The sequence below is a fragment of the Motacilla alba genome, chromosome 21 (assembly GCF_015832195.1).
Source record: "Motacilla alba alba isolate MOTALB_02 chromosome 21, Motacilla_alba_V1.0_pri, whole genome shotgun sequence".
Lineage (NCBI taxonomy): Eukaryota > Metazoa > Chordata > Aves > Passeriformes > Motacillidae > Motacilla > Motacilla alba.
The window spans coordinates 6894103-6919712 of NC_052036.1; the positions used below are offsets into that span (position 1 = coordinate 6894103).

General features: G+C 46.5%; 1 protein-coding gene across 2 annotated transcripts in view; it reads right to left on the reverse strand.

The window, feature by feature from the left end:
* The window catches only part of CAPZB (capping actin protein of muscle Z-line subunit beta), a 59041-nt gene that overhangs the window by 26601 nt on the left and 6830 nt on the right, over window positions 1–25610 (reverse strand). For both annotated transcript variants that reach the window (XM_038159482.1, XM_038159483.1), the window contains exons 2-3: window positions 17661–17750; window positions 6402–6523 (exon numbers count right to left, since the gene is read on the reverse strand). In XM_038159482.1, the coding sequence (XP_038015410.1) occupies window positions 6402–6523; window positions 17661–17750 (212 nt within the window). The remainder of the gene's footprint in view (window positions 1–6401; window positions 6524–17660; window positions 17751–25610) is intronic.

Here is a 25610-nt window from a genome sequence, read left to right on the forward strand (position 1 = left end):
TGGCCAGTGAGTGTCCCTGCATGGCTGATCAAATTCCATCATCCCATGGCAGATGCTCTGCCCAGGGCAGGAGCCAAGCATTCCTACCTGGATACAATCTGAGCCTGGGAACAGCACAGCAGCCTTTGCCCCCTGCATTCGCAGAGGAGCAGCTTTCTCCTCACTGCATTCCCAGAGGAGCAGCTTTCTCCTGCCCTGCATTCCCAGAGGAGCAGCTTTCTGCTGCCCTGCATTCGCAGAGGAGCAGCTTTCTGCTGCCCTGCATTCGCAGAGGAGCAGCTTTCTGCTGCCCTGCATTCGCAGAGGAGCAGCTTTCTGCTGCCCTGCATTCCCAGAGGAGCAGCTTTCTCCTGCCCTGCATTCCCAGAGGAAGAGCAGGCCCATCTCCAGCAGCCCTGGAGCTCCAGAGGGAAACTCCCCCCTTGTGCAGGATCCCTGCTCCAGCAGAAGCACAGCTGGCACTGCAGGAGGGCTGAGCCACCATGGAATGGCACTGCTGCCACCACCCTGACCCACAGGGGGTCAGCTCCTGCTCTGACTCTGGCAGAATAGGCCCTGTACTATTATATTTGTATTTTTAGTTTTCCTAGTAAAGAACTGTTATTCCCATTCCCATATCTTTACCTGAGAGCCCCTTAATTTCAAAATGATAACAATTCAGAGGGAGAGGGTTCACATTTTCCATTTCAGGGGAGGCTCCTGCCTTCCTTGGCAGACACCTGTCTGATCAAACCGAGACAAGGAGACAGAGCCTGCTCATGGCCCCGAGGCTGCCAGAGCTCCCAGGAGCATCTGGACAACACTCCCAGGGATTGTTGAGGTGTCTGTGCAGGGCCAGGAGTTGGCCTGGATGGTCCCTGGGGGTCCCTTCCAGCACAGGATATTCCATGGCTCTGAAAGGTTTAAGATTGGTGGGTCTGACCTCATACACAGATGATGAACTTCCACAAAAACCCAAAAGGTGCCCAGAGCAATCAAACTGTAAGAACTGCACTCACCACAGCCATTTCAAACACTGGCAAAAAGGGGACACCGAGCCCTCAAAACTCACCTGGGGGCCATTCCCTGGCTTCAGGTTTTCTATAGAAAAAAAATTTTCTGGGGTTTCAACCTGTTCCTTCTTATATATTCAACAATAAGACTTCAGCTGTTGAACATTAAATATTAAAAACTATTTTCATGCAAATACAAATACACTGTGTAGTTTATTTGGGATCTGGCAGTATTTGAGCCAAACACTGCTGGCTATGACTAAGGTCCACATCTTCCTCCACTACTCTGCTTTGAAATAAACTCTACCTTTAGCATAACATTAGAAAATCCTTTGAACAGTTTGAAGGATTTAACAGGGTTTGTAAAGCTGCAGGTTTTACTACAATTTCTGCAGGTGTGGAAGAGATTTTTGTGGTTTTAATGAAAGATTTGGTATTAAAAGATTAATGGAACCCTTTGCCCATCTGCTTGAGGCTTTTATAACTCCCATTCTGGAAAACTGCATTTTGCTTTTCATTTCCCCTCGGAGTAACCAACTTACACATATGACTGCTGGCTCAAAGAAAAGCACCTCTACCCTTTCTCTCCCCTTTCCCCACTCACTTTTCCCAGCCCCTGGCTGCAGCACCAGGTGCCAGTGCTGGCCACAGGGAAAGGTTTTTTCTCTTTGTCATTTGTTTCTCAGAAAGGCAGCGAGGTCTGGCACCTGTGTGATGCAAAGCACAAAGCCCAGCCTCTGCTTTGCTCTCTTCACTCCTGCCAACCACACCTGACAGGAAAGGTGACACCAGCGAAAGTGGAGTTGTTGTGTCACAACCAGGGAAAGTAGAGTTGTTGTGCCACATCCACCCAGGTGATGTTTTCAGGTCATGGTTCTCATCTCAGGGCTGTGTCCAGTTCTGGGCCCTCACCATAAGGACATGGAGGGGCTGGAGCGTGTCCAGGGAAGGACATGGAGGGGCTGGAGCGTGTCCAGGGAAGGACAGGGAGGGGCTCGAGCGTGTCCAGGGAAGGGAACAGAGCTGGGGAAGGGGCTGGAGCACCAGGAGAGGCTGAGGGAGTTGGGAAGGGGCTCAGCCTGGAGAAAAGGAGGCTCAGGAGGGCCCTTCTGGCTCTGCACAACTCCTGCCAGGAGGGGACAGCCGGCAGGGTTGGGCTCTGCTCCAGGGAACAGGGACAGGAGGAGAGGGAATGGCCTCAGGCTGGGCCAGGACAGGCTCAGGGTGGACACCAGGAGGAATTTCCCCATGGAAAGGGGGGGTCAGGCCTTGGCAGGGCTGCCCAGGGAGGTTTGGAATGCCCATCCCTGGAGGTGTCCAGGCAAGACCTGGACATGGCACTCAATGCTCTGGGCCGGGGACAAGGTGGGGACTGGTCAAGGTTGGACTCAATGGTTTTGGAGGGTTTTTCCAGCCTCAGTGATTCCAGGGTTTTGTGATTTTAAACAGCTGCTTAAAAGGCGGTTGATTTGGAGAGGAGTGACCAGCCCCAGGATCCCAGCCGGGTCAGGCTGAAAGGGCACACAGGGCCTCATCTGGTGCCACCTCCCTGCCCCAGCAGGGCCAGCCACAGCACAGGCTTGAGTCCAGATGGGTCTGGAACATCCCCAGAGAGGGACACTCCACAGCCTCTCTGGGCAATGTGTCCCAGAGTGTATGAAGTTCTCCTTCCTCATGTTCAGGTGGAGCTCCCTGGGATCAGTCCCTGCCTGTTCCTCTGATGCCACTGCTGGGTCCCAGGGAGCAGAGCCCTGCTCAGAGCCCTCCCTGCAGACAGGGACACACAGGGATGAGGTCCCCTCTCAGCTCTCTCTTCACTTCTTTACCTAAAATCTCTGGAATCTGGGACAGACTCGCATAAAACCTCCCTGGTGCTCCCAGGTGGCTCAGCTGCTGCAGAGGGTGAGCAGGGAGCTCCTGCAGAACCATGGGAGATGCTCCAAGTGCAAACACCAAACCTCTTCCCCTGGCTGCAGGAATGGCATTGAGGGGCAGCCAGAACAGACCCTTCCAGCCAGCAGCTTGTGGCATTTTCATCCCGTTCCAGCTGGAGCCAGCTGCAGCTTTGCCAACAACAACAAAAAAAAAACCAACCTCCTAACACAGCCCTGTAGTTTTTGTTTTTGTGGAAATGCACTCACAACACATTTAAACACTTAACTGGAGGCTATTTGAAGAAAGACAGATGGACAAGCACTTAAATTTCAAAAGTCAGACCTCTAATTTCCCCAAAAGAGAATGGTTTGTGTTTCAGCTAACAGGTTTCAGTGTTGTTGGCCCCAAATTCCCCATAAGGATTCCATTTAACAGAGTGATCAAACACGCTTCAAGTGGAAATGTATGGACAAAGTCAGGGACCTTGAAGTCTAATATTAAAAAATAAAATTAATAAAAGTCTGCCTTCACAATGTGATTCCATGACTGTTTGATATCCTTCACAAACCTTTGTTATTCCAGGAGCACTCACAGAAGTACCTGTGAGACTCCCACAAGCAGGATTTAATAATATGAAGAAAATAAAAATTATCTATTTATGAAGATCCAAGGAGACTCCAAAAATGCACCTTCTAGTCTGATCCATGTTCAACATGGACCAAACCAAGTCTGTCTAAACATAAGGAAAGACTAAACTGTGACGGGCTAAGCATTAGGATATTCACTTCCCACAGCAACTTTTTTTCCAGGCAAATTCCCAGTCAAATTGCAAAGCCACTGGAAAAACCCAGCCCTATAAAACTGGATTCCCAGTGAGAGAGCCTGACTACCCAGCCCCACCTCTCCTGCTGAAGGACAGCGAGGCTCAGTTGACCAGGGAATGCTTGGAAATACTTGGATTAAAAGTATTTCTTGCTGAAAGAAATGCAATTAGCAACCTGTCCAATAGGAAGGAAAGGTGTTTAGCTTGGAGTGTGCAGGAACTGGGGATGCAGCACGTGTCAGGTAGGGAATAAGATTCCCTGGGACTTCTAATCGAGGACGTGGTTCTGGAAAATGGCTGTGGAAATATCAAAAGCTTTTAAAAGCCCAGTGAACTCCTCCTAGATCTTGGCCTAATTGATTAAATTAGTGTAAGAGGCACTTCCCAGTAACAACTGCAGATTTTATGAGGTACAAAGCAGTGTCTGGACACAGGCACAGAATGGGATTAACATGCACAGGGCAGTGCTGCTGGGGTTTCAAAGGCTTCTGCTGTGTGCTGAAGGAAAGAATTTACTTCATGAATCAGAGCTGGGACCAATCAATTCCAGAAGGAAGAATCACTTCAATCCAGAATGCCTGAATCAAAAGCCTTAGGAGCAGGATTCTTTCCTGCCAGCAATTAACACATGGTGCCTGTTCTAGAGGAACAAATGAAAGAGCTTTTCTGAAACCTCATTACTTAATAAGTCCCGAAAATTTCAAAGTGATTTTAAAAACCAAATTCCTCCTGCTTCCTTGTAGCTGTTTAATACCTTCTCAGAAAGAGATGGAGCAAATTTCAGAGGCAAGAGTGACACTGACGTTAGAGGAAGGGCTGTCATGTGCCCTAATTAAACACAGGGGTTATAAGTGATTGCACAATGTCCCATTACTGTCTAACCAGTGCCTTTCCCAGCACCCTGTGTCTCTGGTGATTGATGTCCACGTCAGAAGCCTGAGCAGCATGCAAAAGGGCTGCAAGAAACATCACCACTCCAGGGAGAAAGCACCTCTTGAAAGATCCACAAGAAATTCAGGCTTTAATCTCCCCTCCTGCATCTGCCTGCATCTCCTGCAGAGGGGCTGCAGCTGTGTGGGTACATCTCACGGCGAGGCAGAAGCTCCAAACTCCTATTTTATCTACTGATTCAGAACTGATTACATGCAAATAGCTGCTAACGTGGATCTAACCAGCTGGGGCATACAAAATTAATGCAAAATGCTTTTATAGAAGGCACCAGGTTCTTCTGTGGAAGGTTGGAATAGTTTCTAAATATGAGATTAGTGCCCTAAAAAACGTGAGTGACACTCCACCTTTGGGTCCTGCTCACCTGCTGGTGTCCTGCAATAGGTTATATTTTAGACTCATCAGGATTTACACTCAGCCACAATCCAGAGGCACTGTCAAACTCTGCATCCACTCACATTCTCCAACTCTTGTTTCTAGGACAAAATGTATCTCAGCATGTTCTCTGTGTAAATCATCCACACACACGTGCTTCACTTTAGAGAGGGACCTTTCCTGCAACTCAAAGCAACTGAACCAATTCATCTTGAATCCTCTACAAGCTCACTTGCTTCTGCAGTGATGCCTGAGCCAAAGAAAAAAGATTTGTTAAAAAATATTTTCTGAAACTCCACTTTGAAACACAATTCTTGAAACATTCTGGCCAGATGAATGTAAAACACTACATCAAATCCACACAGATCAAAGTGAGATTCTTCCTGGAGATAATTCCAAGCACTAAAATGTAAATTATGAAAGGAGAGACAAGTGGAAGCCTGAAAATCATCCCCAGAAGCAGCAGGATGGCTGAGCTGCTCATTCAGAGCAGGAGATGAGTGGGGTCGTTACCTCACAGCCCAGCACCCTTTGTTAAGGGAAAGGATAAAAGTGCAGCAGGAGTCACAAAGGTTTCTGGACTGTAAACTCATGATTCTTATATTAAACATCTGGAACTCTGCCACTGTCACTACAGCCATTAAGAAAGTCAGGCAATGTGAGAAAGGGAAGGGATGATTTAAACATAAATGAAAAACATCATCCTAATGGCAAGGTAGAGGAAAACACATTAAAAGAGAGACTGTGCTCAATGTGGCAGCCAAAATACTGAAACCTGATTGTACCATTCCAGTATTACAGCCTCTCCTGCTTCAAAATTAATTATACTGTAATTATACACAGCTTATAGGGTTCAAGTATTTTCACTGGTTTTGTCTCCAGTCCTCAGAATATATCAGCTATTTTGGTAGACGGGGATTCCTATTCTTCAGTAAAAACTTGGGCCAAGATTTTCAAATAGAACTAATGACACTGAGTCCAAAGTCAGTCAATTCCTTGTAAAATATTGAGTGAAAGAGCCTTTCCCAGCTGGCAAATCCACCCTGTTTTGTACAAGCTGAAGATGGTTTTGTTTAAACCCATTAGCTTGCATCATCTCTTTTCTGTCATTATCCATTCCAGAGATTTTATAACTTTGCAATGGTCTGATTTCCTGTCAAGGCCATTTCTGCTAGAGAACTGACTGGTTTCAACCCAGAATACAGAAAACAAAGAGAAATGCATCAGTCACCCCCTTTAGCATGGTAACAACAGCACATTTTGGGCTCTAAATCTTTAAATGACTGATATTTTTTGGCTGAAAATAAGAGGGAGAAGGGTCTGCAAGCCCTGCCCGTGGATGTCATTTAAAGAGCAGCAGGCAGCCCCAGCTCTGGCTGGGAACTCACCTGTACGAGTCCCCATCTCTGTTGTAGTCACACAATAGATAATCCTTCCCCACCACCTTGTCTCGTGCAATCTTCAAGGGCTGATCCACAGAGGAGAGGAGATCTTCACACAGGCTCGGGACCTGCAGGGGGGAGAAACAACAGGGAGGGGAGAGAGGGCAACACATTATGGCTGGAAGGCACTGGCACCCCTAAGAACAGCTTTTGTTATTAACAGCCCACATCTGTCCCAAAGCCAAAACTCTTCAAGAATCACTTCACTTGCAGCACACCCCTGGGCTCCCACCTCCAATAATTTCGGGTTTCATTACCAAAGCACTGGTGTGGCCCAGCACACCTCAACACACACACACTCCACGCTCCCTCTGTGCCAAGGCAGCCAGGGCAGCAACTGTCCAGGGCTGGTGGATAAAGGTAAATATTTCCAGTGCAGTGGGAATGAGGGAGCTGCTGAAGGAATCCACCATCCATACCCTGGAGCGAGCTCTCCCAAGCTCCCGCTCTGGGTCAAGCTCAGAGCAGTTTCCAGTAGCCAAGCATGACCAGGCTGGCTAAGGAGAATAAACGTGTCTGTGTGACCTCCTGCATCCAGCACGGCCCTCCATGGATCCAGGACCCAACTGCCTCCCTGCCCTGCACGTGGACAAGGACAAGCTCTGCTTCCAGCATGGCAGAGGGCCTGTGACATCCAGCAGGGACATGAGGCTCCACTCCTTGCACACACTTCAGGTCATGTGCAGCCCAGGGACCACCAACAATCACTCCTGCAGCTGCTGGCATCAAACAACCAGGGCATCGTGTGTTTGCTGCTGAACAACAGTCCAGATCTCACTGCCAGAGAAATGGACTGAAGCAAAATGCCCTTTCCCAACAACACAACAAAACCACAGGACAACTGGTAAGTTCTTGATCAAATTGGTAACAATGTGCTAATAAAACAAGAAAGAAAGAAGCTGTGTGGAATCTCTTCCACATATCACTCTGCATCACAGAGATGAAAACCTGAGTGAGACATGAGGACAAAAGGCAATCAAGGGCAAAATGAATCATGGAGTGATGAATTCACAACTCATAAGAAATGAAAAGGGGAGGGAGGAATAAAGAAAACATGGAAATGTGCTTTCTTCTCTTCAAGCCACTGATCCTGTGAATGGATTAGCACCATTTCAAAGGAAAGAAGCCTAGAGGAGAAAAAACAAATCTGGGGTGCAACAGCCCCAAAACTATTTTAATGCACTAGACAGGACAGAAGAGATCAAACTGCCTGGAACAAAAACATTCCTAATCCCAAGTACAAGGCAGTAACACACAGAGGATGACAGACAGAGTGAGCAGGGACACACATAAACCAAAGTGACTGTGAAAGATCAAAAAAAAAAAAAATCCTCAATGGAAATGACAAAACAAACTGCGGCTGCCTCATCCCTGGCAGTGTCCAAGGCCAGGCTGGACAGGCCTGGAACAACCTGAGACAGTGGAAGGTGTCTCTGCCCATGACAGGGGTGGCACTGGATGGGCTTTAAGGTCCCTCCAACCCAAACCATTCCATGGCTCTAAGATGAGACCAGCAAGTGATGCAACACCTGACCAACAAAATCAATCCTTAAACACACAAAAAAATCAGAGGCAAACCAAGACATGGTTGGTAAAGTGCTGAAAAAGCTGAAATATTCATCTGAGTGTTTTTATTTTGGTCTCTAGAGACTGTAACATGGCCATGAGTGAGAACTGCAGAGCCCAGACCAAGAGCAGGGCAGTTCAGGATTTAACCCAGCTCAGGGCTCTCATGGGAGCTCCTCCTTTGGTACCTGCAGGCCTGGCTGAGGAGGCCTCAAAAGCACAACACATTCCTGGGTCAACTCAAGTGGACAAGCAGCAGCAGCTTTTAGGGAAATTCTTCCTTTTCCTGAGACCAAACAACCCAAATACTTCCCAGGGCTGATCCAAATCAGCAGCGTGGTGGCACAAGGCAGGTGAAATGATCTATCTGTGTATGTGAGCACGTCTGGTTCCCTTCTGTCCCTTCCTTCTCCTCCCCATTAACCACTCATTTTGGGCTGAGCTACTCAATCTGCCTGCCTGACTTTCAGCTAGAGCCCAGGCAGCCCAGAGCAGCCCAGCCCTGGAGCTGGATGCAGAGGTGACCAGTGGAACATATCCCTCGGCCAGCAGCGATCAGCACAGGGAAATGGCCAGGAACAGACTCCTGCCTCTGACCTGCCTTTGGGATGAGCAATAGTGATGAAAACAGAACTGGGGGCAAGCAGCTTTTCCCTAGCCTCTGTTTCCACTCCGGCTCTTTGGGAACAGCCTACACTACACGTGTGGTAAGGGAGCACGAGAGGCCTCGCTGCGCACTCCTCAAACCCCAAATATCCACACAAAGCCTCCTCACAAGAAACTCCAACCCGAGGCCGAGCTGATTCCCCCGAAGAAAAGCTGAATTTACAACCCTTATAAAAAACCCCTCACAAGTAACTTCTAGATTTAACTTTCTTTTAAGAACAGCACATGCCTGGTGTGGGGTTTCTGCAGGGCTCAGAGCACAATCCCAAACTGATTAGAAGGAACTTGTAACCCATTGTTTTAAGATGCAATCTACTGAGCTAAACTAATCTGTGGATGATTTGGTAACAAATATTCGTGATATATTCGGAAATATATCTCTTTCCCAATTTCTGAGGGCTGTGGTTATTCCTACAGCCATAACAGTGACTGCATTATATCCCACCCTCACTAGAATATAATACTGCACTGTTGCTGTATTATAACTGCATTGGAAAACAAGCCGTATGTCCCATCTCCTTGGTACCGACACTCCATTGCACTTCAGGCAATCTATTCTTTTCCCCTTCTCGTCTTTCAGAATAAAACAGAAGAAAAGCCACTCATCTAGTTTGGAAATATTAGAAAATTCTGACAGTACTTATAAACAGAATAGATATTCCAGCTGATGGAACTATTAGTGTAATTCTAATTATTGGAAAAGCACCCAAGTGTGGTACAGTTACCCCAAGAATGTAATTTTATACCATTTATTACATCAACTGTACTTCCTAAGAATGAATTTACAATTTATGCACACTGCCTTTCCACTTCTACTCTTGAAAATTGCTTACAAGGCAAAGGCAGTAATTTGAACAAGGTAATTTGCAGCTTTAAACGCTTCAGGTTTATGTTCATGAGACTGTGATTCCTTCTGAATTTAGGCCCTTTGGATTCTTTCCATGTCAAGTGTTGAATCTTACAAAAAACATTTAAATTACTGTTGTGCACATTCAGACTCTTGCAGGATTCAGTTTATCTTCTGATTCCCAGCTAAGGCAACTCTGCTTGGAAGGCAACTGATGTTCTGAGTTTTCAACAACAGTGGATTTGTGTTGTTAATTTTTCTTCTTAAAGTTGTTCTGTGTTAACTGAAGAGCCAAAACTCACTCAGGTGCCTGAGCACTTATCTACAGCAGTCATTACATGTGGATTTTTGACTTCAATTTAGAAACACACGAATTAAGCCACTCCTCAGGGCAAACTGAAACACCAGAGCAGTGATTTGGCTCCATTCATCACTGCACTACAAAGAAATGTCACTGTGCTGCAAACACTGGAGGACGAGGTTCTTTTCTAAGCAAAGACTGGGCTCCCACCTTTGTTCTGACACAATCTTTTCCCACTCCAAGCCCTGCAAGGTCACATGCAGAACACAATCTGCACCTTGTATCTCCAGCTAAAGGCCAGCATTAATGTCACCTGGCCCTAGGGCACCCTTGATCCCCCAGATCAGCTCTCAGCCATCTCTTCTGGTGGCTCTGGCTACTCAGGAAGTGAGACCACCCTCAATGTAAATTGGAAAGAAAAAAAGGAGGAGATCAGGGGCTCAGCCTGGAAGAACAGCAGCATCATTCAGACGGAACAGGGCACAGTGTTTGGGGGATATTTTTTTCCAAGGAGATACACAAAGGATGTGTAGTGCAGAGGAAAGAAAACCTGAACGAGAAAGTGAGGGAAACGTGTCGAACAAGGATCCTGTTGTCCTGTGTAACCAAACTCTCCAGCAGAGCTGCCCAGGTATGTGGACAGTGTTTTAATTAAGGCAACTGCTCTGCTATCAAGACAAATAATCACTTGTGCCAAAGTGGAAACCATACCCTTTCTGGAGTAGCTAAGCTCAGTCATTCCTTCTGGACTCGCTTCTTGGTTCAAGGAGCTTATTAGCAATTAAACACTTGCTTCTGCATTATTTTTAAAGTATTTTTAAACAAAATCTAAAAACAAAATTCATAGAGGAAAGAGGAGTAATACCTCAGTTCTCCATGTCTGACACACAGCCCCCATCCTTGCACTGACCACACTGAATTGCATCAAATTCTGCACTTCACACACTCAGGACAGCCAATATTTTGGCTGTGTCCACTCCAGCTGAGTACACCCAGGTGGCTGTTTAAGATCTTCTGCAGCCTTGATTGAAATGTACCACATCTACCACTGACACAGCAACATTCCTGGTGTACCAGTCCTAAGAAAGAGTCTTTTTCCATGTTTATTCAGAGGTCAGTGTTACTGACCTCCACAGGAACCTTACACACTGGAAAACTGCTAAATGCAGCAAAATTAAAGATTATACATTTTTTCCTTTAAGAAGCTGAAGGAACAAGAGAGAATGGCTTCAAACTGGAAGAGATTAAGTTTACTTTGGAAATTAGAAAGAAATTCTTCTCTGTGAGGGTGGAGAGGCCCTGGCACAGGGTGCCCAGAGCAGCTGGGGCTGCCCCTGGATCCCTGGCAGTGCCCAAGGCCAGGCTGGACACTGGGGCTTGGAGCAGCCTGGGACAGTGGAAGGTGTCCCTGCCATGGCAGGGGTGGCACTGGGTGATCTTCAAGGACCCTTCAGACCCAAACATTTCTACAATTCTGGGAAGATGAGGCAAACTTCAATTAGCTAAGGAGTCATTCAGATGCATCTTGTTTTGAATCTGCATCTGCAAGGTGCAGGTGTCTGAACCTGCAGGTATCTGAACATGCCTGTAAGGAGAGCAGTTTTTAATTGAAAGCCCCATCCCACGAGGAAGGTGAGTATTTTTATCACTTGTGAACTTTCAACATTAAAGGAGGACAAAAGAGCTGCTCCAGTGGTTGGGGAAACCACTCAAACACAGAAGAGGCTCTGGAAGCTCCCTGACCCTCTCACAAAACAACCCTTCTGGCACACCTCCAGCTCAGATCCTTCATCTAATAAAGCATTATTCTGATGTTTCAGAGTCCCTTCAGCCCCAGAATTTCCTGTTTCTGCAGAAGGCAGGCACAGCCTAGTGAATGTTGTGGAAGCTCAAGAAAGAAGCCCGGCTCCACTCATCTTGCGCCTAAAGCCACCAGTGAAGTCACTCCCACAAATCCACACAGTGCTAAACCTTAACTGGATCCATCACAGGTCCAAAGGCCACACAACCATCAAGCTTTGTTTACGAAATGGACTTTTGTGTTCAGACAAGATAAAAGTGACACTGGAAACAACTCAGTGTTATTCATGTAGTTGCACTGAATTCCGGCACTGCAAGAACTGGCAAAACCAAAATTAAGCCAAATGAGCTTTTCTGGAAAAAAGACAGATGTTAACAGGGCTGCAAATCCAGATTTGTCCAGCTAATTGTGTCATAGCAGACATGTCACATTAATTGCAGAATGTTTTAATTCAGCTCAAGGAACTACATCTAAAAAGGTGGGAACCATTCATAAAACAGGACCCTTGGCTTTCTTCCTGCGCCTTGCAGGATAAAACAGGGCTTTTGCTGGATTGCCCTTCTGAAACAAAAGGCAGCCATCTGGCAGGCACAGCCAGAGCGCCCTGGGCTGTGCCTGTGACCTGCAGGTGAAGGCTCCTGGATCCTATTACCAGCCCCAGTCCCAGGAGCCATCACAGAGTATCAGTTATCTCGGGAGGTCCTGAGTGCTTGTGTCAGGGTCCAGCTGGGGCTGGAGACATCCAGCAACAATTTAGGGATATGCAGGATGTACTCTCTGCAGTATTTCTCTATCCCAGCTTTCCCCTTCATCCCTTAGACAGGTTAGGGAGGTTTCCATCTTCACACACACTCCCCTTCAAATGATATTTAAACAGGTATTTTAAGGGTCTCTAACACCAGCAGTGCAGTGGCAGGAGCCTGGAAGACAAAAATGCTTAAAAATAGAAAGAATAAGTGCTATAAGGCCAGAATTGAAATTCCCTTTTCTCATGCCAGGAAGTGGGGTTGCTAGCTCTAAGCCAAGCATCACATTAACAGTTTACATATATTAATTGCTATCTCTAACTACCATCCAGATATTCAGAGGTAATCTTTGCTGGCTGGAAAAGCTCCTGCTTACAGCCACTCACCAAATGGAAGAACTGGCTCTCAACCACTATACATTTATTCAGAAAGCCAGAGCTCCTTTCTTTTGCCAATAATCCTTGTCTTAGAAACCTGCCTGGCTTCTGGGAGCTCATCCCACAGGTCAGCAAGTCCAGGCAGAACAGCAGGTCAAAGACTCAGCTTTGAGCCCACAGGGCTGTCAAAGCACTTCTGCTTCCACCACTTCTATTTCAGCTTTCACTGGATCTGATTTTTTGTTTAAAACATCTTCCAGCCTCACCAGACGCTCAGCTGGCCATCTGCATCCAATTATTTTATCTCTCCCCGCAATACTGCACACTGCTCAGGCTCTTGGACTCCAAACACAAAAAGCTCCAGTCACATTCTCATGTTCTTTATGGTCTGTGCAGCCCAAGCAGTGCAGTTTGCCTGGGGGTAAATTCTGGAGCTTCATATATCTTCAGTGACAGAAGGCATGCAAGCAGATTTGGGACTTGCCTGGAGCTCACATGAAGCAACAGCCTGAACTGTGCTCAAATATTTCAAAATCATAAGTTTATACATTTTAAGATTCATCACCCCAGGATTTTCTAACACATTCTACTAAAAACACTTCAGTATTCCCCTGTGATGAGAAAGGAGAGCTGATCACCTCCCAGATCTTTAACTGCAAACAGAACCTTAAAAAATAACCAGCAAAGTTATGACTGCTGTGTCTATAAAGAACTCTCACTTTAATCTTCAATGGCAGCATTACTTGGTTCTGTTCTTCAAGAAAGCTTTCACTTTTGGGAAGGACTGCTGCTTCAATACCAGCCTTACTGGGGGTGGAGAGGGAGACAGCTGTGGATGTGAGCAACCCTCCCTCCCTCTCCTGGCGAGCCTGTCCATCCTGTGAGGACCATTTTCTGTCCCCACTTCATGCCAGGCATCTGATTTTCCTGAGTCAGCTAGATTCTTCATCTAATTTGTATTATACACACCCAGGCCAACATCCAAACTAAACATTCAGCAGGAAATTTGTACTTGCTAAAGGAATCTGCTTAACTCTCACCAAGACGAAGAGTGCATCAACTTCCACACTCGAGTCAAAGCCATCAAGGCAATCCTGTCACAGATCTGTTACTTGCTGCACATGGCTCATGAGGACAATAAATCCAGTTTCCTTCCACCTTTGCCACCTCAGCCCTCAAAGACACGTCACTGAACCTGTCTGAAGAAAATACTCCACAAGGACTCTGGAGGCTGCAACCCCAGACACCACTCACCCACCTTGTCCTGGGCTGCCAAGATGTCCCAGGAAAGGGCCCTCCATGGCAGCACTGCCCAGAAGCCGATCCTTCTTTGGGATTTCTGGAAAGAGCACAGCTAAAAGCACAGAGGGCTGACTTTCTGTACAGCTGACCTTCAGAGAAAGGAAGCAGGAGAGCAATTGCCATGGACTGTTCTGACCTTTCAGGGTGAGCTGCTCAGCCACTCAAAGTGAGCTCTACCCGCTTCCCTCCCTCACACCTCCTGACACTCAAGAGTGACTTCATGAGCCACACAAAACTTCACTCAGCTGATCCCAGGACACATCTCCAAGCAGAGAACACCCTCAGAGTCCCCCTTCCAGCAGGTGATGAGGACTGATGTGATACACAACAGGGTTCCCTGCAAAGCACAGTGAATCAGCAGCTCCTGGACAGCGTGAGGCAATAAGGAGGTGACACAGCATTTTTGTGACACACTTAACATCTGAACTAATGCTCCAAGCACAGTCACTGCACACAATAATTTAGGTTGGAAAAGACCTTGAAGTTCATCAAGTCCAACCTTTGACCTGAAGCATCCTCACAACAAACCCATTTAAGAGAAGTACAATCACCTTTCTCTCTCCTCTTTTGGGAACTTCCTTTCAGCTTGGACTTAGCCCACAGGTAGATGCTCCAAGGCTCACAGTTTCTAGAGGAGCTCCATGGAAAATTATTCCAACTAATTGAAATTTGTTGTCCTTAAAAAGGCATGTGCCTATAGCAAACTTTGTAGAGATTCAGAAGTCCTCTTGCACATTTTGACAGCCTCTGAGTAGTGTATTTACAAATAATGACTAATTGAACCCCTAGCAGAGCATTCCATGCCAAGGCCCATTTCCAGCACCACGCACAGCTTCTTTCAGGCAGGACTTCTGGAGGGTTGTGATTGACAAGGTCTCTAATGAACTCTAATTGAAGCCTCAGCAGTCTGAAAAACCCAACAACAGATGTGGTGAAAGGGCAAACCACAAACTGTTTTGCTAATGAATGAAAAGTGTCTGGGCTGATGAGGGCCAGTGACCCAAAAATTCTCTTCTTCCACCCACCCTTTTACTTCTGCTCAAGTTTGGGCCACTTCCCTTGTCAGCACAACACTTGGGGGCAGTCATGGACAGTCCTGGACACACTCCATGTATTCAGCTGGGTACCAAGATGCTCTTGCATGAGCCACAAGCAGCAGAACATGGACAGAGTAAGAGGGACCTCAGGGAGGGAGCCTAGTGTGGTTATCCTTCCCAGCAGGAATATCAGCCTAGGAGTGACTTTTAACTGCCAGAGGGCAGGGTCAGATGGGATATTGGGAAGAAATTCCTTCCTGTGAGGGTCTGGCACAGGTTGCCCAGGGAAGCTGTGGCTGCCCCTGGATCCCTGGAAGTGTCCAAGGCCAGGCTGGACGGGGCTGGGAGCGAAGTGGTCTCATGGAAGGTGTCCCTGCCCATGGCAGGGGGTGGGACTGGATGAGCTTTAAGGTCTCTCCCAACACAAACCATTCTGGGACTCTGGGAAGGAGATGCCTGTTCCTTACTGTGTCGGTTTTGGAAAACTCTTTACATACAATGACATTTCTGAGCCATCTTCTCTCCTTTCAATGGATCTTAAGCAAGCAGCCACCATCAGTCTGGAGATTAAATCCCATGAAAAGACCATGGCACACTGAGCTGCAAACAGACTTCAAGTAATACCCTAAACTTCACTCCAAATATTGACATGGGCCTCCCCTTCCCACCTCCTCCACTGTGGCAGTGGACTGAGCAAGGAAACCCAGCAGAAGGAAGCCAAGAAGTCAGGGTGCCATGTGTTACAATTCTTCCCCTCAGTTTAATGAACCTGCTCATGCTCATTGTGCATTTGGAGTCTGTCCTTTTTTCTCAAGGAGGTTATTGCCTGCTAATGGGACAAGCAGCAGAATCCAAATGACAGATGTAAAGGTCGGGATGAAATTTGCCAAAAAAAGGTCAAAAATCTATTTGCTCCAGTCTGGCTCATGATGTTTCTGGAGCTATTTACAGGTGGCAGAGCACACACTGCTCTTGTCTAACCAGTGCAGACTCCAGGAGGTCAGGCTGAGAGTGGCTGCAGAACAGGTCTACAGGTGTCTCAACAATAAAGGAATCATGCTGGATTTAATAAATTATTTCATCTCAGCCCTAGAGGAGGGGCTGCAATGCCTCGTGTGGGAGACACAGACCCTCCTCCTAGCAGGCCCCAAACTGGTCTGGTTCATGTTACACTATGAAAAGGAGCCCAGGGAGCGTGTTGCTGATGGAAAGCATGTAGAGCACTAATGAGCACCATCCAAAAGTAATTCCAGCATTTAGAGGTACCCAGCAATTTTCTGAGTCATTAAAAAACCTCAGACCAATTACACAGTCAAGCTTACCATGGCTGACCAAACAACTCCTTGTTCTGAGTGGTCCTGGGAGCTGCTCAGACCCCAACACCCACTCAGTCCTCCCAATTTCATCACAAAACCAACCATGTCACAGCAGATCAGATCAGTAATTTAGTTACTTGTGTCCAACCTCCAGCCACAGCCACAAAAACGATGCTCTAGGTTGCCAAGGGTTTTGGGGGCACAGATGTAGCCAATTATTAAATGGTTTCAAGAGAGAGAAATAATCCTTTCCTGCAGGGAATAATTTCTTTCCTGACCCCCAGAGCTCTCTTACCTGTACCTTGGCTTATATAAGTAAAAGAAATGTTTGGAGTTTGATACATTTAAGTCACCACAACTTTTTGACCACAGCTTACCAACACCAGCTTTAGAAGCACTTCCCAACCTGGTGAAAAGCTGCTCTTCTGCACAAATTTAGAAGCTTAGGTCAGAAATAAGCCATGTATTTGGAGTGGACAATAGAATCCAGGTTTTTCATAAGGAGACCCTGTACAGATTAAATCCATATTTCAGTAACACCTTCAGCTACTCCAGAGGCAACTGTGCCACACACTGTTGGAAGGGACAGTTAGCACTGACCAGGTTATTACAGCCCAAATGTGCATCACAGGATGTGCAACTTATAAGGAGCCTAGAAATCCTTCTTACATCAGTTTTCCTCCCTAGCAGTGTGTAAAGGACAACAAAAGTTCCAGGGACAAGCAGAAAAAAAGGTATCAGGCACAACATGGTCAGCCAGCTTTGGTTTTTGACACTAGACTGCAGAACATCTGAGAGAGCACAAATTATAAATAGATTTGGGTGTTCTCCAGATGCCCAGACATTCTCAGCAGTGTCTTTGCAGCGTGTGGGGCAGCACAGCCACTGCACCTCCCAGAGCTCCACACAGCAGGCTGTTTATCAGGAGATAATACCCAGGTGCAAGGGCCTGCATCCATCTGCACACACTGTCCCAAATTCAAACAGCAGCCTCCAAGCTGGCACCTGGGGTGAGCTCATTAGGAGAGCTGCTAATGACTGCTCACACACACTAAGCGTCCCTGCACACACAGCCCAAAACAAGCCCTGGATTCCTGACACTGCCTGCCCAATGGCTGTTTGTTCAACCTTGCCCAAAGACAAGGGGACAGACAAATCACCAGACCTTCCAGATGCCCCAGAAGAAGCCCTTACATACCAAGCCTTTGGCAACAGCCACTTCCCGGGGACAGCACGCAGTACTCACCAAGTCAATGAGGTCACTGAGATTCTTCTCTATCTGCTGCGGAGGCAGGCGCCTCATCAAATCCAAGGCACAATCCAGCTGCTGGTCACTCTGCAGGAACAAGAAGAGCCCTTGGTCACAACGTGGACAGGAAACACAACGCACAGCTCCCAGCAGCAGCGTGCTTTGCATTAATACAAGTAAAATTCATTACATTTGGTTGTGGATTATTGACTTGGCAACTTAAAACTGTGCAGTTGATAGAAAGGAGTGCAGTCCTTACCTCACCAAACTCCTTCCAATGTTTCTGTAAGTGTTTCATGTGTTGTTTTTCCCCACTATCTCAATAATAACCTGGGTTAAGGAACTGAAAGTTCCTTCTCCCAAAGCAGGTTTAACACTTCCCCGTTTGCACTGATCAGCTTGAGATAACCAGCATCCAAGACAACAAACTCTGTTCCACTACAGAGCTCCCTCTCCCCTGCAGCTTATCAGAAAACCAGAATGAAACATGCACATAAAGCATTATCAATTATTTCCTCTTCCTATAAAACACACACCAAGAGCTGCTTGCATCTAAGAAATCAGGGATGTCATTTATTTAGAGCTAACACAGCAGCTTTCTCCAAAGGGCTCACTGCAGCTGGTCTCACACCAATTCTGACACAAGGAAACAACCTTAAACTTCACTTCAGCGTCAGAAAATGTGCCCCAGCCAATTGAGGAGCTGAGCCACGGTCCTGACATAACCTTTATCTGTCCTTTCCACCAACAAACACAAACAGACACTTTCCTGCTGACCTAACAGCACCCAAAATCTGCACAAGTTCCTTTGATCCCAGGTCAGGTGAAGCACAACCAGTTTGTTCCCACTGCTCCTCCCCTCCTTTTTCTCTTTGCCATTTCCAGCCACCCAAATCCCACGAGCTGAGGTTTAATTTCACTCTCCTGCATCCTGTCAAGCTCCCGAAGTCTTATTTAAAAAGAGCTTCAATACTAACACAGTTCCATTATCACATTATCCAGCACAGCAGCCCCCAGGACAGGGAGAAACAGGAAGTCAAGTTTCCTGCAATTAAGCCAAACCTGTGGAATGAGGGAAGGAGGGAGTTTAGTGGACATCCATTAGGAAGCTGTTCATTAGATGGTCATGGGAAGGGAACTCCTCACTTTTAGCTACTGAACTCTCAGACCCCAAGGACAGAGACTCTGGAGGTGGCCCGTGCCTGCCCAGCTCCTGCAGCCATGCCCAGGAGGGGATCTCTCTTCCCAAGTATTGTCTGTACCTCCTGCATCCAGGAAGGAAACATGGCACATTGTCACAGGGGCGTGCTCCTCACTTGTGGATCATGGGAACACTCAGGGAAGTGCTCTGTCCCCCTCTGCCAGCTGGAATTGTTTAAAGGACAGAAAAAGCCTAGGGAAGGATGTTAAAAACCACCACTAAAGCTGCAACCCCAGAGTAAGTATTTTACAGGGAGGCAAACTGAAATTAAAATACACTGCATGGAGGAGAATGCACACTTGCAGTGTTTATAGATTAACCAAGAGAACCTGGAGTGACCATTTTTACCCAAAATATTCAGTAACAGCTGTAAAAGACATGAGCAGGATTGTTTAAGGCAGAGACCCTCGAAGGGGTTCAGACACAGCTGACACACTGACAGCTGACATGGCTGGGTGCAACGGAAAAACAAAAATATGCAGGTCCATAGAGAGCCTGGTGCAGTGTACTTCCCTGGTACCAGGAGGGAAAAGCAAGGCTGAGCAGCAGGACTCCTCAGTTTCTCACAGAGCATTTAGGTAATTAAACAGCTTGCCAGCAGATATCTTAATGCACAAAAATAAAGACAGGTTCTGCTGCAGTTGTGTCCCTAAATCCATGGTTATACAGCAACTTTAATCCAGCATAAATCCAGCTGGAATGGTCAAAAAGACAACACAAGCTGACAAATCACAGAGCAAAGTGGTACTCTGGGGTATCAGAGACATCTGGTACATCCTATTTCAGAACTGAAGAGGGAAGTGAACTAGGATCTTCTGCTCCTGGTTCTTTCTCTGCAGGTGAAGATTTAAAAGCCAGGTGTGTGGCCAAACCCAGCCTTTGGCTCAAAGGCAGCCTCTGGCTCAGCCTCTGCCCAGCTGGAGGAGATGGAGCAGAGACACACAGTGACAGTGGGCAGTGACACACAGAGGGACAGGGAGCGCATCCCAGGTGCCAGCAGCAGCACACACAGCTCCCTGGTTTTACAGAGGGTGAATATCCCAGCGTGTGCTGCCACTGCAGTTTTGAGAGCGGCACCAGATCAGTGGTGCTGAAACCCCCCAGAGCCTCCCCACAGCTGTGTGAGAGCAAGGTGCACTGGGGAACTCAGGACATGCCAAACCCCACCTACCTCTCTCAACTTCACCTGTCCTGGATTCCCATTTGCTTAATTCTTCTGTAAAATCACATGCTGAAGACCAGGTTTCTTAGCAGGCCTCCAGACAAAACATTTCCATGCAATTTTGCCTTTACCCAAGAAGAGGCTGCTGCTCTCTGAGCAGGTGATCAGACAGGCTGTCTCCCAGGCTGGGCTGCTCCCAAAGCCAAGCTCTTTGAGCTTGCAGCACTTAATGAGCTTCGTGTTTACTTGATAGGAGGTCCTTTTCCACCATTCCTGTTTCATCCATCCCAGAACCTCCTGTGGAGGAGCAGGGAGTTCAGACAGAAATTCTAAATGAAGTTTTATTACAGCTGAAGTCACTGAAGGATTTAGAGATCACAGGAATCTCAAAAGACTAAAAATATTAGCTTAGATGAAAGCTCTTTAATAAGTTTCTTTTAAAGATGTTTGCCTATCTAGAATCTCCACTTAAGCACCTGTTACAGCATTCCCATGGCACTGCCCCAGGGGAAAAGGTTATGAGGATGTCTGTACTCGTTATTTTACAGCTTCCTTTGTCTGCACCTCCTCTTCTTTTTGGTCTCTTTGCTGTATTTAGCTTATTTACAGAAGAGAAGCACTCTCACAATAGCCACAGGTCTCTGGTCATCTGGGCACTCTGTGTTAAAGCTCAAATCAGAAAAAACAGTGCTGAAAAAATTTTTAAAAATTGTATAAGTGTGCAGTTGTAAAGGGGCACAACTGTGCACCTTAATTTTAAAGGCTGAGTATGGGCAGGTGTCATTCAATGCAGAAAACACAAATAAAAAATCCCAGGTAGTTACTGGAGGTATGGAAATCACAAAAAATGAAACAGGCAACAAGCTGGACTTCCTTTTGACTCCCACTTGCCATGTCTAAAGCCCAGAGCTCCTTGGGGCACAGGGTACTGTGTGCTGGAATCACCAGCAAACAGGAGCTGAGCCAACACCACCCAAAGCCGAAAGCAGAGAGCTGCTCCTGGCAGCCCTGGCACCTGACCAACACGCTCATGTGCACCAGGAGGCACATCCAGAGCCTCTCCAGCTCCAGCAGAACCACAAACACTTCACTGAAGTGTTCACCTGTTTGCTCTTTTCAACAGACACCAGCATTTGGCTGAGTTACTACAGGTATTCTGCATTTCTAAAATATTTCACACGTGCTTTTGACTGCACACACAGAACTCCACAGGCTTTATTCCCAAGTTTGGCAATGGACAGTTCTCCATGGCCAGTTACCTGAGACTTGACCTATATTCCATCTTCCAGGAGGGCTTACACAAACCTGCAGCTCTCCCCATCCCAAGGCCACTCCACTTGAAAGGAGGTAAAAGACTCATTTAAAGCTCCTGATCTCGCAGTCAGCAGGAATTTGCTTCCTTTATCACAAAGCCCTGTGGATTAAATCTCCCTCCACACCTCTGCTGGGACACTCTTGCTCGTCTGAGCCTGTTACTGCTGAGCACAGAGCTGGGCAGTGTTTTCAAACAGAAACCCAGGCTGGTTTCACTTCTGTGCTCTATTTCTGTACTAGCCCCACTTGCAAGCCCCAGAGCCAAGAGACAGCTCAGTGCTACAGCAATGGAAGCTCCTCCCAGTTCAGCCCTTCCTGGAAATAATTCACAATAATAATACTTTGGGCCACCAAACCTTTTCCACCAGCAAACCCAGTACAACGTTTCTACCCCAAGCATGATGGTGCTACCAACCCCCTTCTCCATCTCTGACATCAGCTGAGAACAACTGGGGGACCTAGAAATTACTGCAGGTGAAAAAGCCACACCCCTGATGTGACAGATAAACATCTTGGAGACACTTCACACCCAAGTTCCAGTCAAGACCGGCATCTGAAAGGTTACCCAAATTCAAAGTACAAGTAGCATCTCAATGTTCAGACAGCAAAAATATAAGGTAAAAACCTCAAGAGACACTGCAACCAGAACATCTGCTCAATGCCATGCAATTCAAAGCAACCACACGTCAGATCACTCCGGTCACTGGTCAGTCTGCAGGCAAAATATCTCCGTAAATTAATCCAGGGCCAGAAGTATACAAAGAAGTATACAACCAGCAAATTACTCTTTTTCCTTCCTTTCAAGCGGCAGACATACCCAAGATGGTAAATCACATATTTCCTGTCAGTTCTCCCAACAGGAATGTCTGACTAATGTTTCAGCTTTGTGGTACTACAACACTAAGTTTTTTTAATTGAAACAGATACCCAGCTTCCCCTCCTGCTTGTCATTTTAATCCCTGCCAACTTCCAGAGCTCCAAGGGCAGAAGACTCCCTTTTCCAATTACACAATAGGATAGTATTACTGCTAGAAGCTGCAGCAAGGGTTGAATTATTGTAACCCTTGGGTAATAAAAAGTACAGTAGTATGTTAAAGTTGCAAGGTTCCCTTCTCAGCTGTCAGCATTCACTTTTTAGGATATTAGATGGGAACTGTCTGACCTGGGAAAGCCCAGAGAAGTTCTGCACTCATGACATTTCCATCAGCTGCACATATTCCTCACAATCTGTTTTTCCACATGATTTTTCCCTTGACTATTAACCTTCCTCTGGCAGATCCTATCTAAAACCATTTGTAATGGACTCATAAATCACAGCTCTGTGACAGCAAGGTGTGCTGGGGAGAAACAGCAATAGCACAGTTGGGAAACAATCAAAGGTAATAAAACCTGAACACAGACTCTGCTGTGGACAGTCATAAAAGGTCAAAGATTATTAAAAAACAAGACACTGATGCAGACCTCATTCTCCTTCTCTTCAGCCACTTTTACCTTTGTCTGGTTTTGGTTGGGATGGATGCAGTGGCTTTTATTATTTCTAACAGTTCTGACCACGTGGAACGAGCTCAGGAACGAGCTCAGCCCAGTTTGCTGTGGTCAAGACCAAACAGCCCAAGTGCTGACACCCCTCGTTCCATGAATACCAAGTGAGAAGGATTAGAGATTAAAATAAAAGCAAGAAGTGATGGATCAGAAGGCTTTAGCAGAAGCTGCTGTGCTCTGGCTCCCCCAGGTCCGCTGTAATCTGTATTTATTTACAGAGCAATTGAACAAGTCACGTCACAGCTTTTGAGTCAGCGAATCCTCCTTGGAGACATTTTCCTGCACATTATTCATCTCATTCTGCAGTGCTCCAACTTTTGAGTACAACTGAGCACACAGCAGTACTAGCCCCAGTTAATGACTGAACACACCCTCTCAACTTGTTTTCTGAGTTCAGGTGTCGCTGTTGTACACACTGCAAACACAGCCAAAAAACCCAAAAACACTGAGCAGCTTTTGTCCTCCATTGCTCCAGGAATGGAACACAAGGGAAATTCAGAGGGACAAGAAGGACCTCTTTAAAAAGGTTCTCTAGGAACAAGTAGCTCATACACCTGCCCTGAAGCCTCATGAAGAGGAACGAAAATAATCCGGGCAGGAGAGAGGCAAGGCAACTTCATTTCTTTGGCAGCAGAGTGCTGCTGACACGGGACACTTCTCACCATTTCAAGCTGCCAACACAGCCAGGGCAAGTCCTGCACAGATTAAAGAAGTAGCAATGGGCTTCTAGGGGCAGCTACCAAAGAGATCTTCTCCTCCAGACAAGCTCAAGGATCGGTGTTTTGCCAAATCATTGATTATCCCTTCAGCATCCCTCCAGCAGCTCTTCCAAGCATCCTTGCTATCAGCTGTACCTGATTTCCCTTCCTCATTCCCACCTCCAAACCAGGCCAGTTCTCTGCCCACAGGACAAGCCCCAACATCCCAACCCAACTCCAAAACAATTAGCAAGTGGGTTATAATACACTGAAGGCACTCCCATCTGCGAGCTTCTAAATAATCCAGAGCTGCCTGCAGCCTGATCTCATGGACCAACCAGTTGTTCAGAACATTTTACACCCAGGGAGAAGGAACTACAACCCCTGATAGCCTGGAGCAGGGCACTTGTCTGTAATTCCCTAACTGTTTACAAGTCAGGATCAGGCATCTCCAGGAGCACATTCTGCAGGTGGTTTCCACCCCTGCAGGTGTTTGCTTACCAGATGCAGTTCCTGTTAGCACCTCTACAGAGGTGCACACAGGAAAAATTAACATTTCCTTGGCACCTCCTTCCCAGCAAGGATGTATTTCCAGGTGGCACATACTTGGGTCAACTCTCCAAACTGATGTATCTCTTTAGTTTATATAAATCCAGGGCAAGTCTCCATCATGTGCCCAAGGAAAAGAGCCATCACACACCACCAGAAGAGCAGGATGGAGCAGCACCAAGGCTTTCTGGGAACAGCTACTCATCCCAACCTTTTGCCAGGATCACTAATGATTTCTGCACTAGCATTTGTCTTCTGGGTAACAGAAACAATGTTTTATTTATTAAACTTGTCATTGAACATGACAATGCAATTTACTGGCTTTCATCTGGTGCCAAGAATTCCTGTGAAGCATAAAGTTTGCAAAAAGTCACTTCCCAATAAATTGTGGCAGAGTGACTCTGCAATGTGTTAGCCCCACATGAAAGAGGAAAGTGGGGCTACAGATAAAAGTTGCAGATTGCAAGAAAAACCATGCTTAACTTCTAACAAATGGACATTGAAGTTGCCCGTAGAACTGACCAACTTTGCCAACAGGTTTTATGGTTAATGTTACTGTACAATGGGGGATTTTTCCCCAATTCAAGTCTCGATTTCACAAAAATAAACATTTTCTTTGTTAGCTCTAACTATAGATAGGAAATCTTAGCTAAACAAAAAGCAAACAACCCATTACAGCACAGCACCGAGAGACAAGAACTTGGCCTGCTTTTGCAAACTCTTCCGGAGGCAGCTGCAACACCTGGTTTCACTACCAGGAGAGATGAACACAAGCATGCTTGTGTCCCAAAAGGTTTTGAAATCACCCAATGCAGTAGGTCTGAGTCAGTTCACAAGTCTGGTGACCTGTTTTTCACACTGTATTCCTGCCTTCCACTCAAATCTTCTGAGGAAGAGCCCCAATCCATCCCTAGAGAAGGGCTGCCTGATTTTTACAGGGGTCACTTCTTTCATTTTTTTTAATTGAAACTATAATTACTACAAATACAGTTCTTGAGATTCAGCACTGCCATTTGCCATCCTGACCATCTGCAAACATGTCATTTGTGATGCTTTCTTTTAATCCTCCTAATGCCCAATGACCTTTTCAAATGCTCTTTTCTTCTATGCACTTCTGTTTGCTCCATGTTCCAGTCAGGCTGGTCACAAAAGTTTTAGAACTGCTCAATTAAAATGGAGAAGTTTTTTTTGTGCAGAAAGAGCAAAGTTGGGAAAGTTGGTCTTGGCCTGACAGATCCAGGTTCTCCTTCCAGTCAACTGCAACTTAAATTCAGTTTTGAGAGAAATCACATCAGAAACATTTGAGCAAATACACACTGCAGAGCAGCAGGGAGCATGCACTGTATCTGAAGGTGACAGCAAACATCCTGTGCTTACTGACAGCAGAACTAACACACTGTCAACATCCCAAATTCAGGACTGCTCTATCCCAGCTCTCTGTGGAACCAACAGCTGCCTGGCTTCAGATGCAAACTCAGCAC